Below are 21,935 nucleotides of genomic sequence, written 5' to 3' on the forward strand. Positions count from 1 at the left end.
TTCGCTATACAATAAATTGTGATTTCTTGTTCCTTTCTGTAATAATGTTTAAACGCAATTTTATGCAAGAATAATCAAGAAAGATTCGACAATGGAATACGACGATATTGGAGTCCATTCAATTTCACGGTGACATCAAACAATGGAATTTATCATCCCTGTAATAAGGCTGTAACAAATTTTACATGTTTTGGGGCCGATGGCTCGCGTGTTGCCCTCATGCGCATTTTCTTCTCCACCAGATTTGATCCTACTGACTGCCGGCCTCGCCTGTTACACAATGTAATAAACATTTGTGACAATTGGGTGCAGTTTTACGACATATACTACATGTTTTTTTCCTAACGCGAAAATCAACGAAATTTTAGTTGTCATATTCATATACTCATGACTCATGTTGGCGATGTGCCGATTGGCCGATCTGATTCTGTGTTATGTTATTCCTCGACCAAAAAAGAAAAATAATAATGATTGGCATCGCTGTTTTGGCCGATGCGAGCTGGAATCGGCTGAAATAGTATGAAGTGCTTGTGGGATGGATTGATCGAAATATAATTAAACCTTCTATGACGTGAAATTATAAGAAGATACTCAACTTCTTTTTAACATTCTTGCAACATTAGTGTATTGTGTCAAAATGGCCAAAAGAGGACTGTCTCGTAAAGAACTCGAAGAAATCAAGAAGCGCGAAGAAATTGAAGCTGCTGCTGAGGTGATACACATTTGTTTGGAGAAGCTGAACTTCAAATAATTCAATATTATTGTTCATTGGATTTATTATTAGGTATTTGAGGAGTTTGTAGCCACATTTCAAGAAGATGCCAGCAAAGTCAGTAAAGTTTGGGTCAAAGCGGGTACCTATGATGCTGGTCAAAGAAGTAACAGATTACACATTTAATGCTATAATATAGCCATTTTTCTTAATATTTTCATTTTAATTTGCAGAGGAAGATGCCAAAGATAAAGGCAAATTGTATAAACCAACATCTAAATTGGCGAGCTTAGCAGAATCTTTCTCCACAAGATCCAAGGCAAATGAATCTAAGGAATCTAAAGAATCAAAAGATAAAAGTTTACAAAAAAAGGAGAAGAAAAAGAGCAATCTTGAGATGTTCAAAGAGGAACTCAGAGTGTAAAACTAGATTATTCTCTTATTTAAAAAATAATGTTACAATTAAATTTTCTTACAGTATCCAAGAAGAAAGAGAGGAACGACACAAAGTTAAAGCTCACTTGAAACCAAGTCGCTTTGAGCCTGTCAATGTGAGTTCTCCAAGTACTAGCAAAAGCTCTCTTGCTCTTGGATCAATCTTGATAGGTATGTAAATTGTAATTGCATTTTGTAGCAAATTTGTCACACTTTTTTTGTTTCAGAAGAAAAGACAGGATCATTTGATGTAGGAGATCCCAATACCACTAACATTTATTTAGGCAATATCAACCCTAAGGCAAGTTTTAAATAAATCATGTTTTTATCAACTTTATTAACATAAATTTAATGTCCCTTGCAGATGACAGAACAACAATTGATGGACACATTTGGAAAATATGGACCTTTAGCCAGCGTAAAAATCATGTGGCCTCGAACTGAGGAAGAGAAAGCAAGGAATCGAAATTGCGGATTCGTAGCCTTTATGTGCCGAAAAGACGCAGAGAGAGCGATGAAAAAATTAAACGGTTTGACAGTTTATATTCCGTTTTTTGCATCGATGCATTTATATCAAATGTTTATTTTTCAACAGGTAAAGATATTCTGTCTTTTGAAATGAAACTCGGATGGGGGAAGGCCTTGCCAATTCCTGCTCGACCGATTTACATACCGCCAGCATTACTTGAAAAAACGCTTCCTCCACCACCAACCGGCTTGCCTTTTAATGCAATACCCTCCCCACAAGATATTGATCAGGTATGGCTGGTATGCAGTACCTTAGATGTTCTTTCAAACATAATTGAAATTAATATTTCCCTTGTCACAGATCCCGCCACCCGGAACACCCTACCCAACACACGGCGAGGCGTTGGAGAACTTCAACAAGGTATTGGGGGATGGGCTAAGCTATTTCAATCAACCCAGCAATATGACTGACACAAGACTCGAGACTTTTTATCCGCCTGTTCCGGCATTGTTACTCATGGTCGGCGGATAAAAAGAAGCGAGTGCTTTGTGTGCGGTCGCTTCGTTGGGAGGTCTCATCTTTTCTATTTGTGTTCTTCGGCGGAAAGCGATGAAACCCAGCCAAAAATTTGTTTTCATGCGTTGCATTCGTTTGGCTAGTGAAGACCGTTGTTCGTGTCTCACTGCTCTCATACTATTGTGTGTTTGGAAATATGTTGATGTTTCACCCGGGTTTGCTGCTTCTCTCGCAGATTATATCCAGGGCTGTTGTCAAAGTGGTTATCCCTACAGACAGGTATGTAACAAAGATCAAGCCTCATAATACCTTGAAGCTGCGCGGCTGTGTGACATTACCCTGCTCCCTCCGAGCCCCAGGGAGTATACACGTTTTGTCACGAAGGAACAACACATTGTTCTTTTCATTCTTCCAATGCGACTATTCCTTAAGTCTTATTTAATTCCTTTGTAAACTTTTAACTAACACTCGGAATGCTTGACCAAAAAAAAAAAGAAAGAAATTTTGCTTTTTCAATTGACCCACTTCTTTTAAATCATCGAACAAAATTTTTTAAGTCGGTAGCTAATCTTAACATTTTCATTTTTATCACCACGTAAATCTGTACGATTGACATTTGTGCGTGTCATACGTATGTTGAACTTGGTTTTCTGGAACTGGCGTACACAGAAATTTGTTGTGTTTGATTCATCGAATGATCGAATCTGTTGTTCGAGAGGGCCCAATGCTTGAGGCCATGGTGATGAACAAGGAAATTGATAACCAGCAATTCAGGTACCTAAATTGTCTTTTCTAAAAATGTTGTTGGATAGTAATTATTATTTCTTTTTTACTTTTGCAATCAGGTTTCTATTTGAAAACCGGAGTCCAGCTCACATTTACTATCGCTGGAAATTGTTCTCAATCCTACAAGGCGAGTCTGGTAATGTGTGGTCCACAGAAGACTTTCGCATGTTTAAAGGTAAAATTTCTTTTTATTCTGTAAATTATCCAGCGCTCATTTTTAAAAATTAATAGGCGGTTCCATCTGGAAACCCCCGTCTATGAACCCGTTTTCTGAGGGCATGCCAGACGAACTTTTCTCGTCCGACGAGGAAGATGATGAGAGTCGCCGACGATCGCTCAGCAAATCGTATTTACTACAATTATTTTTTCTAATTCATTAAGCAATTCTAATTTACGTTCAAATCCATAGTCAAAAGAAACGACTAGAATTGATGTTGAGAAAATTGACTCCTGAAAAATCCAAAGTAGCGGAAGCTATGATTTTTTGCATCGAGCACGCCGAAGCTTACGAGGAAATCATCGATTTCGTTACCGAGTCACTCAATAGTGTCAAAACCTATATTCCTCAAAAGGTAATTTAAGTCGTGACTTCCAAGTTGGAAGAAACCTACTTAATTTAATCTTGTTTTTGTTTTTTTCAGTTGGGAAGATTTTTTTTGGTATCAGACGTCCTTTACAACTCGTCTGCAAAGGCGGTCAATGCTTCCAGTTTCCGTTCGGGATTCCAGTCACACATGGTGGAAATAGTCAATTATATGCATCAAGCGTACGAGGCGACCGAGAGCCGATTGAAAGCCGAAGCTTTTCGACAACGAGTTATGCTCTGCTTTCGAGCTTGGGAAGAATGGAATGTCTATCCAGCCGAATTCCTCATTCATTTGCAAAATGTCTTTCTGGGCCTTGTCTCTGTAAGTTTTTTTTTTTTTCTATTTTTAAATCTTTCCAACACTTCATTAATTATTTTGATTTCTTTAAAGGCCGATCAAGATGTTTCTCAACGGACTTCAGGCAACGTTGAAGACGTCGACGGCATTCCACTTGACGATGCAGAAGCAATCGACGGAGCTCCACTCAGTGATTCCGAAGATTTGGATGGTTTATTTCAAATACAAGTTTTTGAAGTACAAGTAATTTAATAATTTTTTCTTTTTTCAGGTGTACCTTTGGACGGTGCGGCTCTTTTGAGGAGTGCAGTCAAACTCCAAACTAGTTCTCCAGCTCGTTCATTTACAGTTACGAAATCAAACAAATATGACGCTGATTTTGATGGAGTGCCTAGTAAAATTGATTTTTATAATAATTAATTAATTCACCTATTAAAATTTTTATAAATGTTATTAGTGTCTGAAGATTTGGACGGAGTCCCGATAAAAAGCTCGTCTTCACCGGTAGTGCGAAGAGACCGGAGACGTGAAACTAAGTCATCATCAACTTCCAAATGGGAAACACCGGCGCCGGTTGTAGCCACTAGCAAGTGGGACAATATCGACCCCGATTCAGAGTCAAATGAGCCGTCAAGAAAAAAGAGTAGAGCCAAACATAATGAGGACATCTTTGCGGATCTGGAGAGCACTAAACAAAGAGGAGCTGCTTCAGATGAAGATCTCGACGGTGCGCCCCTTGACTCGTCACCAGAGGCAACGCGACACAGCTCCGGTTCTAGGTAGTAATTGTTAATTACAATACATTTTGCTTGACCGACTCCCAATTTTGTCTGAATGTTTTAGGAATGAGGATCAACGTGGGAAACTGCGAGAGCTTGAACTGAAAGTCGTTCGCTACCAAGATGAACTCGAAGCCGGACTACATAATCAGATTCCGGGCATGTCAGTTTCAGAACAAGTTCAACAATACCGCGAACATCTTTTACGCAAGGTTAAAAAGAATAGATTCTTTATATCTAATACTTGGTATAAATTGGCGATGTTAATCACTGGTTCCCTTCTTTGATTTCGTGTTACAGTCAAAACGGGATCGTTCCCAAGAAACAGTTGACGGTCGAGATCGCGAATCTAGAGAACGGCGCACGCCTCACAGTACCGAGAAATCAGATCGTGGTTCTGGTCGACAGGCAACTGACAGGGAACGTTATAAAGAAAAAGATAGACGACGTTCAATTTCCAGATCAAGGTCTCGTTCCAGATCGCCAAGAAAGTAAGTCGAAACTTCGTTTGACATTTGAACACGCCCAAATTTGACATTTGACCCCACCCCAAATGAATGATTTGTTGGCCATCCGTGTAATTATGCTGCCTTTAGGTCATCGCGATCAAAACGAACGAGATCATCGAGGTCGTCCAGTCCGAGTCACACTTTACGAAGAACCCCCCGGAGGTATGATGATTCATCCGCAGCGTGTCGATAGATTTCGTGATTAAAAGGACTGCTGCGTGCAGAGTCCTTTTATAGCGTTTACCGAATACTACCATTACTACTACTACTACTAAATGGATGATGATTACATTTTATAGGTCAAGATCAAAAAGCGATGACTCGTCGAAACGATCTCGCCGCTCTCGAAGCCGTTCGACTTCTCCACGAAGGCCGTCTAAGAACCAGAAGAAATCCAAAAATTTGAAATGAAACGATTCGACTGCTGTTTGGTGGTGCAGTTTTCCAAATTTCGTGTTCCCTCGGATGTTGTTCAACTTTTGCTTTTTTTGGTATTCAATACAATCTGCCTTCTAGCGGTATCCAACAGCCGTCGTTTCGTGGCCAGTTGTCGTATAGACCGATCGGGAATTCGACTGTTTACCCCTGCGTGCCCCTGTGTGTGTGTGTGGGAGCAAATACCTGGTTAACGAGACGAACCTGGTCGGCGGTCGTTGGCCGGGACGACGTCCTCGTTTTTAAATCCCTCTCACACTTATACGTGAACGCACTTGGGACGCGTCACAGATGTTTACGCTGTCTGCAGTTGAAGTCCGAGCCGGGCAACACAACTCTGGCCTTGCTGCTCACCTACTTCCACACATGGATCTATATTGTTTTTGCTTTTTCCCAGGTTTCGTATACTAGTGAGTCTCTCCAAAAATAGAGGTTATGTGCAAATCACCCTTCGGAGAATGACACACACGTCTCTACCACATTCTGGCCACACACACACACACATACACACCAGATGGTATCACACACAAGTAAACGAGGGCGAGGAGCACACACAACAAACGGAAAAGAATACAGTTTGGAATCGCTTATGTTTCAGCAAATGGTGGAATTTTTTTTTATTGTTACAGCCACAGGAAACCGAGACAAACAAGAAAATAATAAAAATTAAAAATAAAAAAAATAAGAAAAGAGGGCAAGGAAGAAAAAAAAAATCGGTGGGGTTCTGCCACAGGAAGAATCCGCCACCGAAGAAGAGGGATTTTTTTTCTCAAATTGGCAGAGCAAAGGAAAAAATAGTTTGGATACTGATACACACACAAACACGCGCGCGCGAATCTTTTATTATTTCTTAATTGCAAAAGGGGAGCACAGTTTGATGACGAAAATAAGAAGATGGTACAAGAGGACCCATTAGTAATATAAGAAAAAAGAAAAAAAAAGAAGTCTCGGTTACGATGCATTCCATGGCTGGAATAAGTGAAAAAAAAAGAGGAGCTATAAAGGGGGGATTGGGCGGGCACGTGAAGCTGTAGAGAGAGAGAGAGAGAGAGATAAAGGAGGGAGGGGCGCTAGAAGTTGCTTTCCAGCTGAAGAAGATCAGTGAACCCAACAGGAAGAAGAGCTAACGATCTAAACAAACAGTTGGAAGGTGTGACATGTAAGCTAGACGAGGGGGGAGGAAAGCCGGTTGGAAATTTTCAATGTCGAGTGGTGAGGACATGAGTGACGTTGTGGTAGTAGTTTATCGAGTCGTCGCTACTATTTGAAACTAAACTTTCAGACATTTGCCATGCCTGTATACAACCACAGCGGCCCATCCAAAAATATATCTGATTACCCCGGAAAAAAAATAAAGACGGATGGCGAGACAAACGAGTTTGTTTTTTCTTCTTCTTCTAGCCCTTCTGATAAAAGAGTTCACATGCACATTAAGCGTTCTGTCTGGAACCTGTATTGAGCACACCAAAAAAAATACCCCAATGGTAATAAATCATTCATCATATTCAAGGAAATCCTGTTTCAATTTCCACTGGATCTCGCAGCGATTGAAAAACAAAAATTTACAGCTGACGTTTTCATACTGGTTTCTTTTCGTATCTTTTGTTCTTCGTTGGGCTGGACGAGAGGTATAACCACAGATTTATAGATCAAGCCAGACGCTCGAATTTTTCTTTCGTGACAAAAAAAAATAAAATAAAAGTAGAAAAAAATTAGAAAAAAGGACAGAAGCTAGGAGAGACGGGGAATTTCAATTTTCCACACTTTTCCTTCCAATCTGACGAATACAAATCCCATCAGATGGCTTTGAGGCTGGAGACCAGACTAGAAAATAGGAGTACATTAATGTTTTAGCTCTTATTAGTGCCGGAATTTTAAAGAATAGAAAATTAAAATAAATATCAAATTTCCAATGGAAGAAAAAGAATTAAGACGGAGGGCTGGGAGAGTAATTTGTTTAGTTTAACATAAAGAAAAAAAAATACAAAAAAAAACATGCTTTGAATACGACTGGGTGGAAAACGATCTGAAACACAAAAAGGAGCGACACTTATGCCACATCGGGACCCCAGACATTCCCAAATCTTCCCAACTCTTGGCTAGCTCGCAAATTTCAAACGAATCAGAAGAAATAATCGACCGCAGACAAAATGACACCCACTCCCTCCTTTTCTTTTATCAAATTGGGAAGTGACGCAAAGGAATGGGCAAATGTATCATCTCTACAAAAGCAAAGAAAAGAGAATAATAAAAAAAAATGCCACTTAAGAGAAAGGGAAAGAATCAATCTTGGACTCCATCTAACAAACTGAGTGGAAATTAATTTTTTTTAATAAGATTGAAGTAGTGGTGATGATGCTGAATGATCTCCATTGATTGGTCTGAAGCATCCAAAATTTTGTCCGGATTTTCTCACTTCTGGCTGGTCTTATCCCCGCTCCCTTTGTGTGCTGGCCCTTTCCTCTGCTTGTCTAGTATCCATGGCCCATGAGGTATTCACCCAGCTTTTCGACTACATTGGCAGCTTGCTGGGGTGTTGTTGGTTCCTCATAAATTGATACCACGATAGCTGTAAAGAGAATCAATGGTTAATGCCATGCATGTGAGGGGTGGAGGGTTGTGGAAGCATCAGAAGTGTTCAAACTTACCCTTCTCAGTTTTCATGCAGTGCAATCCACTCTTGTTCTTCTTGGCTCGCAAGACCCTGTCGGTGCCTGAGAGAAAGATGAACCTAATGCCAGCTAGTGTAAGGCCGTTGGCCTGGAAAAATTCTGGAGACGAGTAGTTGTTTGCAAAGGTGGTCAGCTCAGAAGGTGTTACCTGAAAACAATAGATAGGAAAATGATGAGTCACTTATCACATGGCAAATGGGACACATGCAGAGAAGTAATCAAAAGGTTGTGTGGATGGCATGTTATGCATCTCCACCCACACACAAACGCCGATGTTGCCCAAAAGACTGTCGAGATCCCCTACACAACTGACTCACGCACGCAGGGTGACACATTGGAGTACGTGCATAGGGAGGAAGGCGTGTCATCATGTCGTTCGTGTCTCTTGAAACTCATCGTCTGAACTGCCGATTGAAATTTCAAATTTCCCAAATGACAAGTAGGTAGTCTGGCAGAGGAGAAAAAGGCAAGAAAAATTTGGCCAAGACCGTGCCCATATATGGCGACTGCCGTGTCTCTTGGTTAACATTGCACGACACACAGCCCCTCCTCAACGCCAGTTCGGCACACATACACACGACAGTACGAACGCCAAAATAAAGTCGAAACTGACACAAAGTAAAGACAAAAAAGAGTGTCAAATAGTTACATTGAAAGCTGCAGATTTGGCCCACAATGAACCGTCGGTGCCGATGATTGCGGCGTGGTTGACGAAACCCGAAGCCAGGAGCTGCTTGTCGACGTAATCTTGCCAGCTCATGATGAAAGGATGGACAAAATGTGTTTGAAGAGCGAAGGGATTTCAAGTGGACACGACGCCAAAGTCGCAAAAACTGATGAGAAAACTGGCCTAGTTTTGTGCGAGCGAAACCGGGGAGACTGATGGCAAATGTGGATACAAACTCAGCTTTTTTACTGTGCTGCTGTGCCGCTGCAGTGTGTGTCAGCCAGGACGAAGAAGAGAAAGAGCAAGAGAGAGAGAAACACACTGCAACCGTCTCGATAACGAAAATCGTCTCTGAGTACAGTCAAGAGACGGGAGAGACTAGCAGAGTGGGGGGAAATGGCTGGGAGGCTTTGCGAACCAGACGCCGGGTGGAGAGAGAGAGAGGCAGCCGGTGATTGGGGTGGGCTATGTTATAGAGGGTGGCCAAGAGGGAGGGTACTACTATAGAAACGCGCGCGCTGGCTGTGATAATAGCGAAGGGAAAGGGGGGGGGGTAACAGCTGACACAGCCCGCTAGAGGGATACACCGGTTTCCGGTTGGGCGGCCATTTTGTCTGGCCAAGGGGGAGTTTCTCTCCCTTTCTTTCATCATCTTTCACACACACACACCGGTTACAACACTATATAATAATTAATATACTATTTTCCTCCTTTTAAAAAAATGCATATGGTTTTCAAAATAAATTCCAATTTTAAAAAAATTTACATTTACAGTTTCCGTTAATATAAATCAGTTAACGGAAATATATTGCCATTTTTAGAAATTCCTCCGCCAAGCTCCGCCTCTCAATAAAATAGTTCTAGAAATTTCCATTTGCCCCATTACTAGTGAGCCTAGCATTAGCCACGTAATAATTGATTCCATTTTCATTTCTATTGTCTTTTCATGAAATTAATAATGAATCATACATGACACGAGAGCTGATACTTTATTCTGGCAATTCAAGCGCAATATCATTGGAATTTATGACATGCCAAAAAGTTCGTCGTGTGTCCGGTTTCGTGTTGCCAAGGCTTGGCGGTGGCGCTAGTTGATATCTATTCGAAAAAGAACAACCGAACCGTCTATTCCTTTTCTACGGCCTCGAAGAAGAGATTGATCACGGAACAGTTGTGAATCGGAAAACGGTGGTTCTACAAGAAAAGACGGAAGGATTCCGAGTTGTCTTAGGAAAAACAACCACAACTTATGACCGGGAAAAACAAAACAAAAAAAAGTAATACATAAACCACCGCATACCACGACGGAGTAGAATAAAATATACGAGACGCCGTCTGATCTCGGCGACGTCATCCACGAATTCGTGATATTTTCACGCGGATAGGGTTACCAGTCTAGAATCTCCCAGCAGGTGGGTTCCCCTGTGAAAACAGAGAAAATCATAATCTTATCTGGCAGCTGGCGGATCATGCAAAACACGCAACGTTGACGGGCATCATCTCTTAACGACGGATGGGCTGTCGCATATCTACCAGCCAACCGGAAGTCTAGGACCCTTCAACAACTTGGGACTACTTAGGAGGGGGGAGACTGTTGCTGCTGGACGAGATGGGCAACCACAATCAACCGTTACATATTTTAGAGCAAACTTCTGGCGGTGGTCAACTGGAGACATCATTCCATGCGTAACTATACGCATCCAGTCGGCCGTTTATTTCAACTAAATTAAATAAAGTTTAGCTACACGATATCCCATTATCGTTCACACCTCCTGTTACTGCTATAGCCCAATAATTGTCGCAGTGTCAAAAAACGTGAAATAATATGAAATCTGAACATTGGTCTCTCCGTTATAAAAAATAATCTTATCTCAAGGTGTTGGGCCGTGATCCGCGTCGCACAAACCACCATAGCCTGTGTGTGTTGTTTTTCTAATCACCGCCGTCATGGTGCAGAGACCGCCATTTCCTTCTACATTTTCCACCGATAGTTTTTACTTGACGCAACACCATATCGCACGGAAACCGAATAAACCTCTATCACATGTGTAGGTTTTTTATCATCATTTTCTCAGTTACTACACCAAAAACAACGGGTAATTTTCTTCCGCCGAGCACATTATTTCTGTCGGGTTCTTTTATACTGTTCCTAACACACACAAAAATATAGAACCCGTATTGATAACAAGAGGGAAAATTATTTTATTTATTTGATGAAGTACTCAAAACGTTGACTAGTTGCAACTTGCCGATGTGGAAACGATTAGAGGAAAAATCGGGGGAAAGGTTCAATTATTCTTGGATGGAACATTTACAATTATTGGGGGATTACATATACATTATTTATATATTTAATTTATATATGTGTATGTGGATCAAATGGGGGGATTACAACATGTTATGGTTTGCGCTTTGTAGGTAGGTCGCGACCTTCCAGGGTCAGGTGAGCCTCCTCCAGTGTTAAAATAAGAGCCGGATTTTGTTTGACTAAATGAAAATAATAAAACCAAGAATTTAGTAGATGAACGACGTAATCAGCTCTCGGGCATGGAGCCCACCTACGTCGCTTGTATATATATTTTTTTACAGCTATGAACAAATTGAAAAAATAGTTTATCTCTGTTCAACCGAGCTTCCTTTTTCGGATAATTGCACACAAACAATAATAAAAGTCGTACTGTCCCTCAATAGATGGCTATAGTTTATTTACCTTTACTCCTTTTGCTGGACATTTTCTGACGGCCAAAGTTCATATTCGGCGCCGGGAAAATGGGCCAATCCGATGAATGATGTTGCTGGAGATGTTGGATAGCCGACACCCATTGGTTCTTGTCCTGGGCCGAACGACAGGCCAGTAAATAAGCTTTGGCCCTGCTGAACGACCGGAGTTGGAATGAATGAGGTCTGACGTCAACGGCTGCCATCAGCGGTTCCAGCACTTCAATATCTTCGACAGTCAAACGATCCTTGTAGACGAGCGAACTGCGTTTGATCAGCTCCTTCTTGCAGATGACCAGCTCCTTGTCGAATAGGAACAAGGTCACTTCTCTGGTCCATCCGTTGGACGATATTTTAAAAAGTTCGCCCTGATGAACCAAGCGGCTATTGAATGTGGTAATATCACTTCCCTGAATAACAAAAAAATTAAATTTGAATATTATTGAAGGTCAATTTTCTTTAATTCATGATTTACCATCCAATGATCGACTCCGGATTGCCAATGAACCAGATACTGTTGCATTTCGGCACGTCGCTTACTTTCGTTGACCAAATATGCCACGGAGCGCATGGAATCGAGCGCTAGCGACACCAAGCGTCGGTCAGGGTGTTCGTCCTTCAAAAAATTGGCAAAAAGTAATGATTATAGTTCAATGTCGTTTGAAATTAAACTTTCACGAATAAATTATTACATACCGGAGTGTGTTTGAGCAATTCGGCCAGTTGGAGCGGATACTTGCAGATCTTTTGGACGGGTGAAAGTAGAAAAGCTTCCAGGGGAAGTCGGATCATCCGCCGGAGTAGCCGACACGCTTCAAAAAAGCGGAGGTAGCGCATGTCGTCACACAACAATTGCATTTCGGCAGCGGCGCGGTCTTGATTGTTGCAATACGTCGCATAGATGGCGAATTCCTGAATCTGTGGTTGTGACATAATATGTTTGTAAATTTTTACATTTTCCAATATAAAAAAAGGAAGGAAGGAAATGAATAAATTACGTGTTGCAAAAAGCAGCCGCCGACCACGCTGTCTTCCAGTGCGTTCCAGTTGAGCGAATGTTCCAAGTCGACGAGAAAACTCTTTTGAAATTGATAAAGTGCCTCCAAATTGCCAAAGATGGACTGGATTCTTTGATGGGAGAACAAATCCGGTCGGCTCTTCATCGGTTTTAAGTAGCCATCGACCAAATCACTGAGCAATTTCACGTAATCGCGCTCGGCCGTGACTAATTCATTGATCACGTTGGCCCGTACCGAATGCTGCAAAGTAGCGATTCCGGCCGGAGTCAATGTCCTGGCAAATTTCTGGCCCTGGGCCAATCCCTGTTGCCGATGGAACGGCTGCTCGCACAACTGAACGTAAGACGCCGGAAGCCATCCGTACGTTTGCCCCCTAGCTGCCCACCACCAATTGGGATCGGATAAATCGAGGATGTGAACGACGTCGCCAGATTGGAGGCTCAGTTCTTCCGATTCGACAGCGTTGTGATCCCACAGCGCAATGGCCAGTACGCCTTCCGTCGCTGCCGTGTAACGGACCACTTCATTTTCCGCCTGCGGATTTAAATTTTAAAAAAATTGGGGCGTCATGTTTGATGTCATACGCATTTCGTCCCGTTAGATTGGCTTACCTGGGGGCTGTTGCCACAATCGGAGAGATTATCATCTTCGGACAAACAGAGGCCGGCATCTTCATCACTAGGGCCGTCCGGTCGGATTCTTCCTGCACCTGCGGGAAGAATGACGACCGGTTGACTGGCGGAGCGTCTCAGATGTGTTTTGGCAAGATGTCGCGTCAATTTACGGGAGCGATTTTTAGCTGCCGCTTCCGGAATGGCGGATGCCTGATTCCACGTCTGCGTCGAGCGAAGGGCCGCTGAGATGACCGCCTCGCCACCCAAATCCGATTGAGTCCGGCGAACATTCGTGTCCGTCTCGTCCATATGTTGCGACGTTGTCTCCATCTGCCACAAGAAATTTACACCCAAAAATCGAATCTTAAAATCATTAAATTCCCATTTGGAACAAATAAAATAAAAAACAATCGAGACCAGGTGCAAGATTAACGATCGTGCAATGGTCATTATCTTTTTGCGCAATCCAAAGCTACTATCTCTACTTGATCTACTACTGTAAATAATGATGATGGCCGGTATCAGTACGTATAACGTAGATAAAAATAAAAAAATGTGTTATAGTAAAACTAGAGTTATTTTCCAATGTTAATAATCCTTAAATGGCGTCTCACCTGAACGCCGCTATCGCCACTATTGCATTTAAGGTTGCGGGCTGCCTTGTTTGCAGCACCTTTTTTGCTGTTACGCTCACGACTGGCACGCCAGACCAGCGGACCGAAACGAAATTTGGGACTCGTCTGTTGTTGTTGTTGCTGTTCAGATGATTCGCCATCTTGATCCTCCTGTTGGGTTTTTTATTGCGGGGCTGGAGTCAAAATGGATGATCAATAGAAATAAGTCAAATTATTACCTCTTGGTTGTTGGCGGTGTCGTCTTGCGAGGGCCGTCGCGACAAACGCAGCGAGAAGCTTTTCCTGAATTTTCTCAATGTCGAATTGTTGGACGACGACGTCGTCGTCGTTTCTCTGACTTCCGTGTGCACTTCGGTTATGCTGGCCACACTGATCGTTTCCGCCAATTCCGACCCGTTGACCGACATTTCACCAAAATGCGACCAAGGTCGACTGTCCGGCCCATAAAAAGGAAATTTTTTAATTAAAAAACACGTCGAGATAGTCATCCATAATAACAATAATAATTTAAAAAAAGAAAACGGTTGTAACCTTGCCAGATCCCATGCGGAGTGACTTCGATTAACGCGATCGTCATCTTCGATAAAAACTGGCGATGAAGTCGATTTGAAACGACGGGCTGTCCGCGTAATCGAGGCGCTTCCGGGAGGCCGTCGAGTCAAAATAGAAGGTGAGGTAGACGGCCCGGTTGGAGGTAAACTGGTATGCGCCGCATTCGACGTAGTAGTCTGCTATCAAATCAACAAAAAATTTTCCATCCAGTTAATAATAATCAATGGGCCATTAGAAAAGTCTCCTCTCGGGAGACACGCCATCTAGGCATCTCATCTTGAAGGGCCATTAAAAAGCCATCGGCTAATGCAATTATGATGTCCCAGATTGGGGAAAAGAACTCAGCATCTCTTCGCCTATGGGCTAGACGAATTATTATTCCAAGTCGTGTGTTATTTTTACCTCGGGAGGAGGATGCTGATGGGAAGAAGATGCGGCCGTCTGCGAGGTCGTGACTCGATTCCCCTCGGTCCTCCTCCAAGGGAACCGGACGCTGAAATAACCCAAAAAAGAAAAAGAAATAAAATATGTTGAATTATTATCAAACAACATCAAAGGGGGAAAAAAGAAAGTTTCCACGCTATGAACAGGAAGGAAACATGACTCATTTGCGGATATCAAAAGACTTTTTTTTGTTCGCCGTTGGAAATCTAAACGTTTTTTTTCTTTTAATCCCGCCCAACCTCGAGAATCCCGAAAAAGGTCTTGATCCAATCTGACAGACAGACAGACACACACACACGTCTCTCCGTCATAAGAAAAAATATTGTTATGGGTGAGACGGCAGGTTATTTTAGCGTTGAATTTGGTCTTACGATGACAGGCTCAAGGCTGCGAATGAATCGCCCCGTAGAGTGGCGCTGCGAGCGGCGACATCATTCTCCTCTTCCCGAATCGAATCCAATTTGTTTTTCTTGTTCACTTGTTCACTTGCATCACCATCGCAAGCGTAACTGTGTCGCCAATTATTCGGCTGACGGACTGGTTGCTGCTGGCTGCTGCTGCTGGCCGGTTTTCGGGCTGGTGAAAGAGATAGGAATCCAGCACTGAAACAAATGGATTGCCGATCCGTTCGACCGGCCACCTGTTGGGGATCGGCTAAACTCCAGCGTTGACGATGATGATTAGCTGCAACAGCACCGTTCTTTTTGATCCGTCTCCGGACGACACTTTCGCCAGCCTGGCCGTCCATTTCTCAACTGACTCAATAACCTTCCCCCCTACGAAATTTTTTTCGCTCCTAACCGCTGACGTTGTTGGTCAATCGGATATACCATTTTCTGTTTAATGAGGTTGAACTAACTTAATGCCTGGGCACGCCCGTTCCTTTTTTCCAACCGACGGGCACGTTCATAGGTGAAAACCGGGCAAATGTTACCAATCAACTGACGACCGATAAACTCCTTCAGACTTTAAAACTTTTGAAAAAATAAAAAAATTGCGCTTATCACCGTCGCCATGGAAACCGACGGGATTCCATCGCAGTGAAAGTGACATATAACTCGCTGGCCAGCAGTAGTTTATCTACAATTTCAACGTTCACTTTTAGCATTTTGGAAATTGTCACTCCAAGGTCGGGGGGGAAAGTTTCGCCGCGACCTTTTGTTCTCAAAATGAATTCTATCAAAAAACAATTCCGAGGGAGGCGTGCGTCCATACTCTAACGGATGGAAAAGCAACGGGGGAGTCGTGGGAAAAAACCTGTTGGACAAAACCTAGTACTACGTTTTGTCCAGTCGTTTATTATTATTTAGTATTTACCTGGGCAGTGCCGCTTTGAATCCAATCAGTCCGTACTTGGTGGCGAGGAAAGATTTGGGCAAGGAAAGAGAACGTTGCGGATTTTCAACGGATTCGTCGGGCGGCGTTGTTGGCTGTTGGCTTATGAGAATGTCGCGTTCCAGGAGCTCCATCAACTCGACATCTGCGGCCACGGAAGGCGCCTCATCCAAATAGGTTCCACGTATGCTGCGTCGCTCGCACTCCAATCGCGTCAGCAATTCGCTGCTCTCAGCCGCCGGAATGCCGCTCATTCGCACTGTCCACTTCTCCTCGGACGACTCGTGGTAAGAAACCGGACGTCCTGCCATCGATTCACTTTGACGGATCAGCACAACTGATTCAACTTTTGTTCCATGAGAGTTTGAATGCAAATGGAAGGACGGAATTGATGATAATCCAGAAGATTCGCTGGCACTAGCACTGGTAGTAGTAGACTCTTCACTCTTGGCACTCTGACTGAGCAATGAGTCGGTTACATTATTTTCCAGGTGGTTGTCTACTCCGTCAGGTAGTAATGGTGGTGGCGGTGGTGGCGGTGGGGTTATTCTGGGGTCAGACAAAGAACCCTCCGGTTTACCTTGAGACCCCCTAGATATTTCACCCCCGCCTCGGGCGGATACACATTCCAATCCACCCTCATCTTCCTTCTTTTGAAGCCCTCCGGCTGTGTTGTTGGGTTTTTTCTTCGACACGCTTCCACGATCGGGCGTCGTCGTCTTCCGCAGCGACGACGTCGATGGAACGACGGAACGCGCAACATTTTTGGGTCTTCCGTTATTCGGTTGTTGTTGTTGTGTAATAGAAGCAGGAGGAGGAGGAGTACCACGAGTCGTCGCACTTGTCACTCTTGTCCGCGTGGATCCTTCCGGAAGCGACCGTGTACTCCGACATTCCGGGCGTTTACTGACGGACGACGTTGCCACGGGCAGTTTCGATTTGATTGTCGGTTTGTGTAGAGCGGAAACGGCAGTGGTAGCACGAACACTCGATTGTTGTTGGACAAGATGCGAACGACCTACTTGGTAGTGAGCGGCCAATTTAGCCGAGACAATACTTCCGGGCGGAAGAAGGCGACTTGGTTTGCTGGGCACGATCAGACTACTGTTACTGCTCTGGCTGCTGCAAGTGCTGCTCCGATTATGGCCGATTTGACTCAAATCCAGCGACGAATCGTTGTGATCCATCATCGTGCCGGAAGAGTCCGGCGAAGCTCCGACGTAGGCACCGACTCGATGCGGAGTGCCGGCCGACACATTGAACAGCAGCCGAGGAATTCTCGAAGATGCTGTTGTTGTTGTTGTTGTTGAGGCAGTTGTTTTGGCTGGTCCTACCGCAATGGGGTTAGTAGGGCCTGGGCGTCGTTGTTGTTGTTGTTGCTGTACTGCGGCTTTCATGATAGACGGGCGTCGCTCAATGGCGACGTCGGGCCGTAGGTTTCTCCGCTCTGGATTCAGCCTCTCGTTCCATTCGCCATCTCGACTGTGTCCGTGCGTACATACATCAAAGGAATAAAAAGAAAACCACTTCATCATCTTTTATTGAAAGGCGGAATATTGAGGTTAACAACATCTTGACAACTTTCCTCACTTGTTTCCTCAATTCTCAATTGCTCTACTCTAAAGACCACATGCCGCTTTTCTACACGAATAATTTGATTAAAAAAAACGGGACTCGATATAATGTAATAACACTGTCATCTTAAATTCTAAAGTTTTCTTTTTTTTTTCCTGTCGGTTAAATTACAGCAACTTTCTTCGTATTACACAAAATGTTGGCTAATCGAAAATTTGGCGTATCATGTTCGCGTTTCAATCGGTGATTAAATGACGGGCTATTTATACCATTGAGTGGCGATTGGTGACTGTCGACCGGCGATGGCCATCCGAGTGGATCGTTCCGGAAGAATAGTTTTTGGAGAAGAATCTCTATTATTTAGGAGCCGTCTGCCGACGACGAGATGAGGATCTAAAGCAATTCCGCAGCCTGTCACCTTGGCGTTATCGATGGCGACCTCATTGACTGCCTTGAATGTTATTTCAAGAGAGAGAGAGAGAACAAAAAATCGACACGTCAAGGCCATTTGTTTGGAAAGAATTTAGTGGCACTAGAGTAATTAATGAGCCTACACCACGTAACATACCTGTATGCCACACCGGAGCCTGAACGATCCGGTCCGGATCCTTTTTTGGATGGTGGTTTGACTTCTAGCCGCCATACCTTAACAGAAAGAAAGAAAATAATAAAATAATAAAAATATATAAAAATATCTCTGTTGAGGCATGAAGAAGAAAGAAGAAAAATCACTTTTACTGCATTGCTGAGTGATTTATAGACGTCTGTAGCCTTCTGGGACTGACTCACGGGCCATAACGGCCTAATACGGATCAAAGTCGGCTGGCTTCATTCCATATGCAAATCACGAAGCCCTTCACAATAGAACCAAAAGACTCAAGGGCGCGTCTCTTTTTCAAACAGCGCGCGCACAAGGACATTTGAAAAAATTTAACTAACTACCAGCAGAAAAGATGGACAGGACGGGTAAATAGAAAAATAATAAGTGTGCCAAGACATTGAGAAATTGCAAGTGCGCTACATTTAATATTTCAATATTTTCTAAGCAAGTTGCGAAAAAAAAAATTCCAAAGTAATAAAACAAAAGAGGAGAGACATTCTTCTTATTTTAACAGCCAATCTTTTTCCAACTCCTTTTTCGTACGTGGCGCCCTCGATTTGCGTCTCGAAACAAGGAGCAATCGTGAAGATTTCTCCTGGCCAACCAAAGGAAGAACAACGAAAATTCATCAACAACAACAGTGGACGTTTCATAACACATACTCCTCCTCCATACTAAGACCCTGTTCGCTTTCCACCCTTATCGAGTCGGCAGCATGTAATTCCCAAATCGGCTGCCTCAGGATGCGGTCAAACTAAAATAACCTTAGCGGTACAGACGATTTACCTTCGGGCGGATGAAACACCTTACCGAATAAGTGACTTATACTCTGCAGGGGGGAAGATTTGAAAAAATTAAAAAAATCCCGAACTACGACGCGCGTGAAACGATCTGTAACCACGCCCGATTCAACTCGGGATTCGTTGATGTTTTAAACGGCGTTTGAATCGGCTGCGAGAATCCTTTCAAATATTTACTGCACTGAGCTTGTTGATTCTGCTACAATGAGCAGCGATTTTATTTTATTTCTTTTACGTCGGTCGCCTACGGCACCCGAAACGGTGCAGACCAAAAACTGTGTGGGTATGTATATATACGAGCAATCACGATGGACGGGAAAAAAGCGGATAACGCTTTAAAAGGTCGGGCGAACACGCCCTCATTTCGAAATGAGAGCTCTTTTTTTTAAAATTTGTTAGAAGAAAAATCTAACACTTGATGTGAATTACCTGTCAGGTCAACTAGAATATTTGTTAATCCAACGTGAGAAACGGGGCGAATCGGCAAAAGGAGATGAGACCGCACTACCACCACTGATCGCACCAGGAAGAAAAACGGATGAAAAACGGTTTTCAAATAAACTTCATTCAACTCTTGCACGAAGTGCTGCTGGCGGCCGTGTGAAGACAACCGGTTGGTGCGCACGACTGAGAGCCTCGACTCCATAACCGTCACACTTATACGTGAGTTTCTCCCTAGCGGCCGTTCTCGAATACACCTGTCTCTCCTTTCCCCTCAAGTGTTTTAATGTAATGCACGTATTCATCGGATACATACGTACTAGAAAAAAAATAGAGGTACCACGTAGCTTGTTTTTTTCTTCTTCTCTGCTGTATTCACATGATTGTACCAGGAAAAAAGGCTTTTGTCTGTGATCGAATCTGACACGTTACTTGAATGATGACTGCCGCAGACGATTCATTTCTTCTTCTTCTTTGGAGCCGACTCGCCGGGGTTTGAATTTTTCTTTGTTCGCTTTTCTTGTTTATTCTCATTGGGTTGGATTTGTTTGATTTTGTGGTATCGGAGTATCTTGGTCGATGCCGGCAAATGAGGGGTTGGATCGGCGCTCAAAGCAATGAATTCCATGGCGGTTGACGTTGTATCATCTGCGTCCTTGTTCACTTTCAAAGGATTCGTGTTCACTCCCGGTACGAAGCGGCAACCACGGTCACTCTTTTTTAAATAAAACCGTTCGTTGTTGCAACTGGTGGGAACGGGCAAAATCTCCTTTCTGGTATAAGATTTTTGGTCTTTTACGGGTAGTATTGCTACTGTTGCAGCTGAATCAGTACCAATGGATCCCAAACTTTTTTCCGGAACTGCAAGCCCACAACTTTCATAAATTTCCATATTTTTCTTGTAAAAGGCGTTGAGTGGGCTAGTCTCATCCTTTGCTGTTAACTAGGAAAACAAATTTTAAGTTAATGATGTTAATAGTGATTTTATTTAAGTATGTTACCTTAAGAGCCATGGTCAAACATCTAGGTATGTTTAACAGATTTTTTACAGCTGTGCTAAAGTTTTTGATAGCAAAAAGGGGAATGCCATTGTTTTGGCACAAAGGAGCCAGCATTCTTGTCAGCATTGGGGGATCTGGAGTCTTTTCGCAAAAAACTGCACAGGTCTGACCATTTCCAGCTGCCTTTACCACATCTCGAAAACCAACCATCAAGTCACACCTGGAAAAATTCAAATTTTTAGCATTATTGAATGAAATTTTCCATCAACATTGAACTAGATACATTTTAGATTTGCTTTCCTCTACATCTTCCTTTGCTTTTGCTTTTTCTGTTTTCCGCCACTCAGTTCTTTCTTCTTTTGACATGGCCTCAATCGAAGATTTGGATGTATAAACATGATTTGCTCTCACTGGAGAAAGGTATCTAAATGACAAACAAAATTTTCATGTTAAATTTGATCCTGAGTTCTGTAAACTTTCTACATTATACTCGGCAAGTAATTTTGTGACTTCTTCCTCTTTCACTGCTCCTATTCGCGGCCTAAAGAATAAAGTATATTTAAATTGTACTCAACATCTCAATTTAAAAAAACAATACCATTCAAGATCCAAAGGAGAATCGAGCGTATTGATTAACACTTTTCGTTTCTGAACTTTGGTAGATCCATTAATAGATTTCTTTTGTTGGGCTGCTGAAAGAACGGGTGCTGCAGCTTTCGTAGGTTCCATAACTATATGTGTAAAATTGCTTTCGAAACTGTGTTATTTAAATTACAATTTTTTTACACCAAAAGTTGAGTCAACATTTCTTTTTAAGCGTGTGCTTTTTCAGAATAACACACGTGTTTACTTCATCTCATTCGCCATCTACCGTACATCGCAAGAAATATAATTTAAAATTTTGATTGACATAATTCTTCGCCAGTTCATATAAATATTTGAATAAATAATAACAATAAAAATATGAAATAAAAATATATTGCATTATTCTATCCGCATATTTCCTGAAGATTTTATCAGCTATCACACACGATGTCACGATTCGTCAATCAAAATAAACCCTGTTTTAATAGTCTAGTAGGGTTAGTAAATTATAAACTTGGTTTACAATTATTGCGAATTTGCGTGACTAAAAATAATTAACTATTTTATAAAAAAATAGATAAAATTTCCCGCAATCCAAAATCAGCACTGAAAAAATCAGTGTTTCTTTTATCATTTTCATTTATCTGGTTCGCTTCTGTTCAATCAACCGGAATCGGAATGTTGATTTCCCCCTACACAACAGACAGAAACGGTATTTTCGTTTTCCATTGTTAATTAAAGGAAGTTGGGT

General features: G+C 42.6%; 4 protein-coding genes across 8 annotated transcripts; 1 reads left to right on the forward strand and 3 right to left on the reverse strand.

Moving 5' to 3' along the window:
• Positions 1-474: 474 nt before the first annotated feature.
• On the forward strand, positions 475-5,611 carry LOC124197467 (U2 snRNP-associated SURP motif-containing protein-like). 2 transcript variants are annotated; one of them, XM_046592959.1, is made up of 21 exons: positions 475-712; positions 785-878; positions 946-1,132; positions 1,191-1,318; positions 1,378-1,448; positions 1,512-1,677; positions 1,743-1,906; positions 1,977-2,036; positions 2,368-2,411; positions 2,802-2,906; positions 2,978-3,093; positions 3,150-3,264; positions 3,328-3,490; positions 3,560-3,826; positions 3,896-4,013; positions 4,074-4,196; positions 4,260-4,581; positions 4,646-4,793; positions 4,882-5,072; positions 5,178-5,252; positions 5,390-5,611. In XM_046592959.1, the coding sequence occupies exons 1-21, from the start codon at positions 638-640 to the stop codon at positions 5,499-5,501; spliced, it is 2,844 nt and encodes a 947-aa protein (XP_046448915.1). In that variant the 5' UTR covers positions 475-637; the 3' UTR covers positions 5,502-5,611. The 2 variants fall into 2 exon arrangements, with proteins under 2 accessions (XP_046448915.1, XP_046448914.1); XM_046592958.1 differs by having other exon boundaries at positions 478-712; positions 1,375-1,448.
• Positions 5,612-7,466: 1,855 nt separating this feature from the next.
• LOC124197474 (profilin-like) lies at positions 7,467-9,376 on the reverse strand. Its single transcript, XM_046592967.1, has 3 exons — positions 8,847-9,376; positions 8,174-8,345; positions 7,467-8,094 (listed from the first exon to the last, which is right to left on the reverse strand). Exons 1-3 carry the CDS (start codon positions 8,955-8,957, stop codon positions 7,997-7,999), a joined length of 381 nt encoding a protein of 126 aa, XP_046448923.1. The 5' UTR covers positions 8,958-9,376; the 3' UTR covers positions 7,467-7,996.
• Positions 9,377-11,042: 1,666 nt separating this feature from the next.
• On the reverse strand, positions 11,043-19,835 carry LOC124197466. 4 transcript variants are annotated; one of them, XM_046592954.1, is made up of 14 exons: positions 19,587-19,818; positions 18,325-18,401; positions 18,026-18,207; positions 16,164-17,663; positions 14,805-14,895; positions 14,382-14,578; positions 14,069-14,282; positions 13,830-14,000; positions 13,213-13,545; positions 12,581-13,135; positions 12,279-12,500; positions 12,058-12,198; positions 11,575-11,992; positions 11,043-11,351 (listed from the first exon to the last, which is right to left on the reverse strand). In XM_046592954.1, exons 1-14 carry the CDS (start codon positions 19,801-19,803, stop codon positions 11,263-11,265), a joined length of 4,407 nt encoding a protein of 1,468 aa, XP_046448910.1. In that variant the 5' UTR covers positions 19,804-19,818; the 3' UTR covers positions 11,043-11,262. The 4 variants fall into 4 exon arrangements, with proteins under 4 accessions (XP_046448910.1, XP_046448909.1, XP_046448913.1 ...); XM_046592953.1 differs by having other exon boundaries at positions 14,382-14,581; XM_046592957.1 differs by lacking the exon at positions 13,830-14,000 and having other exon boundaries at positions 19,587-19,835.
• A 111-nt stretch (positions 19,836-19,946) lies between these two features.
• Positions 19,947-21,916, reverse strand: LOC124197470. Its single transcript, XM_046592962.1, has 5 exons — positions 21,198-21,916; positions 21,090-21,140; positions 20,883-21,023; positions 20,600-20,819; positions 19,947-20,541 (listed from the first exon to the last, which is right to left on the reverse strand). The coding sequence occupies exons 1-5, from the start codon at positions 21,326-21,328 to the stop codon at positions 20,056-20,058; spliced, it is 1,029 nt and encodes a 342-aa protein (XP_046448918.1). The 5' UTR covers positions 21,329-21,916; the 3' UTR covers positions 19,947-20,055.
• Positions 21,917-21,935: the final 19 nt, after the last annotated feature.

The sequence above is a fragment of the Daphnia pulex genome, chromosome 7 (genome assembly GCF_021134715.1).
Source record: "Daphnia pulex isolate KAP4 chromosome 7, ASM2113471v1".
Classification (NCBI taxonomy): domain Eukaryota; kingdom Metazoa; phylum Arthropoda; class Branchiopoda; order Diplostraca; family Daphniidae; genus Daphnia; species Daphnia pulex.

Bases quoted from the DNA above. Each gene is read 5' to 3' on its own strand.
- LOC124197467 (XM_046592958.1), top strand. From the start codon at position 638: ATGGCCAAAAGAGGACTGTCTCGTAAAGAACTCGAAGAAATCAAGAAG. The intron at 5,073-5,177 runs GTAAGTCGAAAC...TGCTGCCTTTAG, and splicing joins CGTTCCAGATCGCCAAGAAA to GTCATCGCGATCAAAACGAA. The intron at 5,253-5,389 runs GTATGATGATTC...TACATTTTATAG, and splicing joins TTACGAAGAACCCCCCGGAG to GTCAAGATCAAAAAGCGATG.
- LOC124197474 (XM_046592967.1), bottom strand. From the start codon at position 8,957: ATGAGCTGGCAAGATTACGTCGACAAGCAGCTCCTGGCTTCGGGTTTC. The intron at 8,346-8,846 runs GTAACTATTTGA...TATTGTTTTCAG, and splicing joins CCAAATCTGCAGCTTTCAAT to GTAACACCTTCTGAGCTGAC. The intron at 8,095-8,173 runs GTAAGTTTGAAC...TTCTCTTTACAG, and splicing joins CTGCATGAAAACTGAGAAGG to CTATCGTGGTATCAATTTAT.
- LOC124197466 (XM_046592953.1), bottom strand. From the start codon at position 19,803: ATGGAGTCGAGGCTCTCAGTCGTGCGCACCAACCGGTTGTCTTCACAC. The intron at 13,136-13,212 runs GTAAGCCAATCT...TTAAATCCGCAG, and splicing joins ATTGTGGCAACAGCCCCCAG to GCGGAAAATGAAGTGGTCCG. The intron at 11,352-11,574 runs GTAAATAAACTA...ATTTTCATTTAG, and splicing joins GTCCAGCAAAAGGAGTAAAG to TCAAACAAAATCCGGCTCTT.
- LOC124197470 (XM_046592962.1), bottom strand. From the start codon at position 21,328: ATGGAACCTACGAAAGCTGCAGCACCCGTTCTTTCAGCAGCCCAACAA. The intron at 21,141-21,197 runs GTATTGTTTTTT...TTTATTCTTTAG, and splicing joins TCTCCTTTGGATCTTGAATG to GCCGCGAATAGGAGCAGTGA. The intron at 21,024-21,089 runs GTATAATGTAGA...TTTGTCATTTAG, and splicing joins GTCACAAAATTACTTGCCGA to ATACCTTTCTCCAGTGAGAG.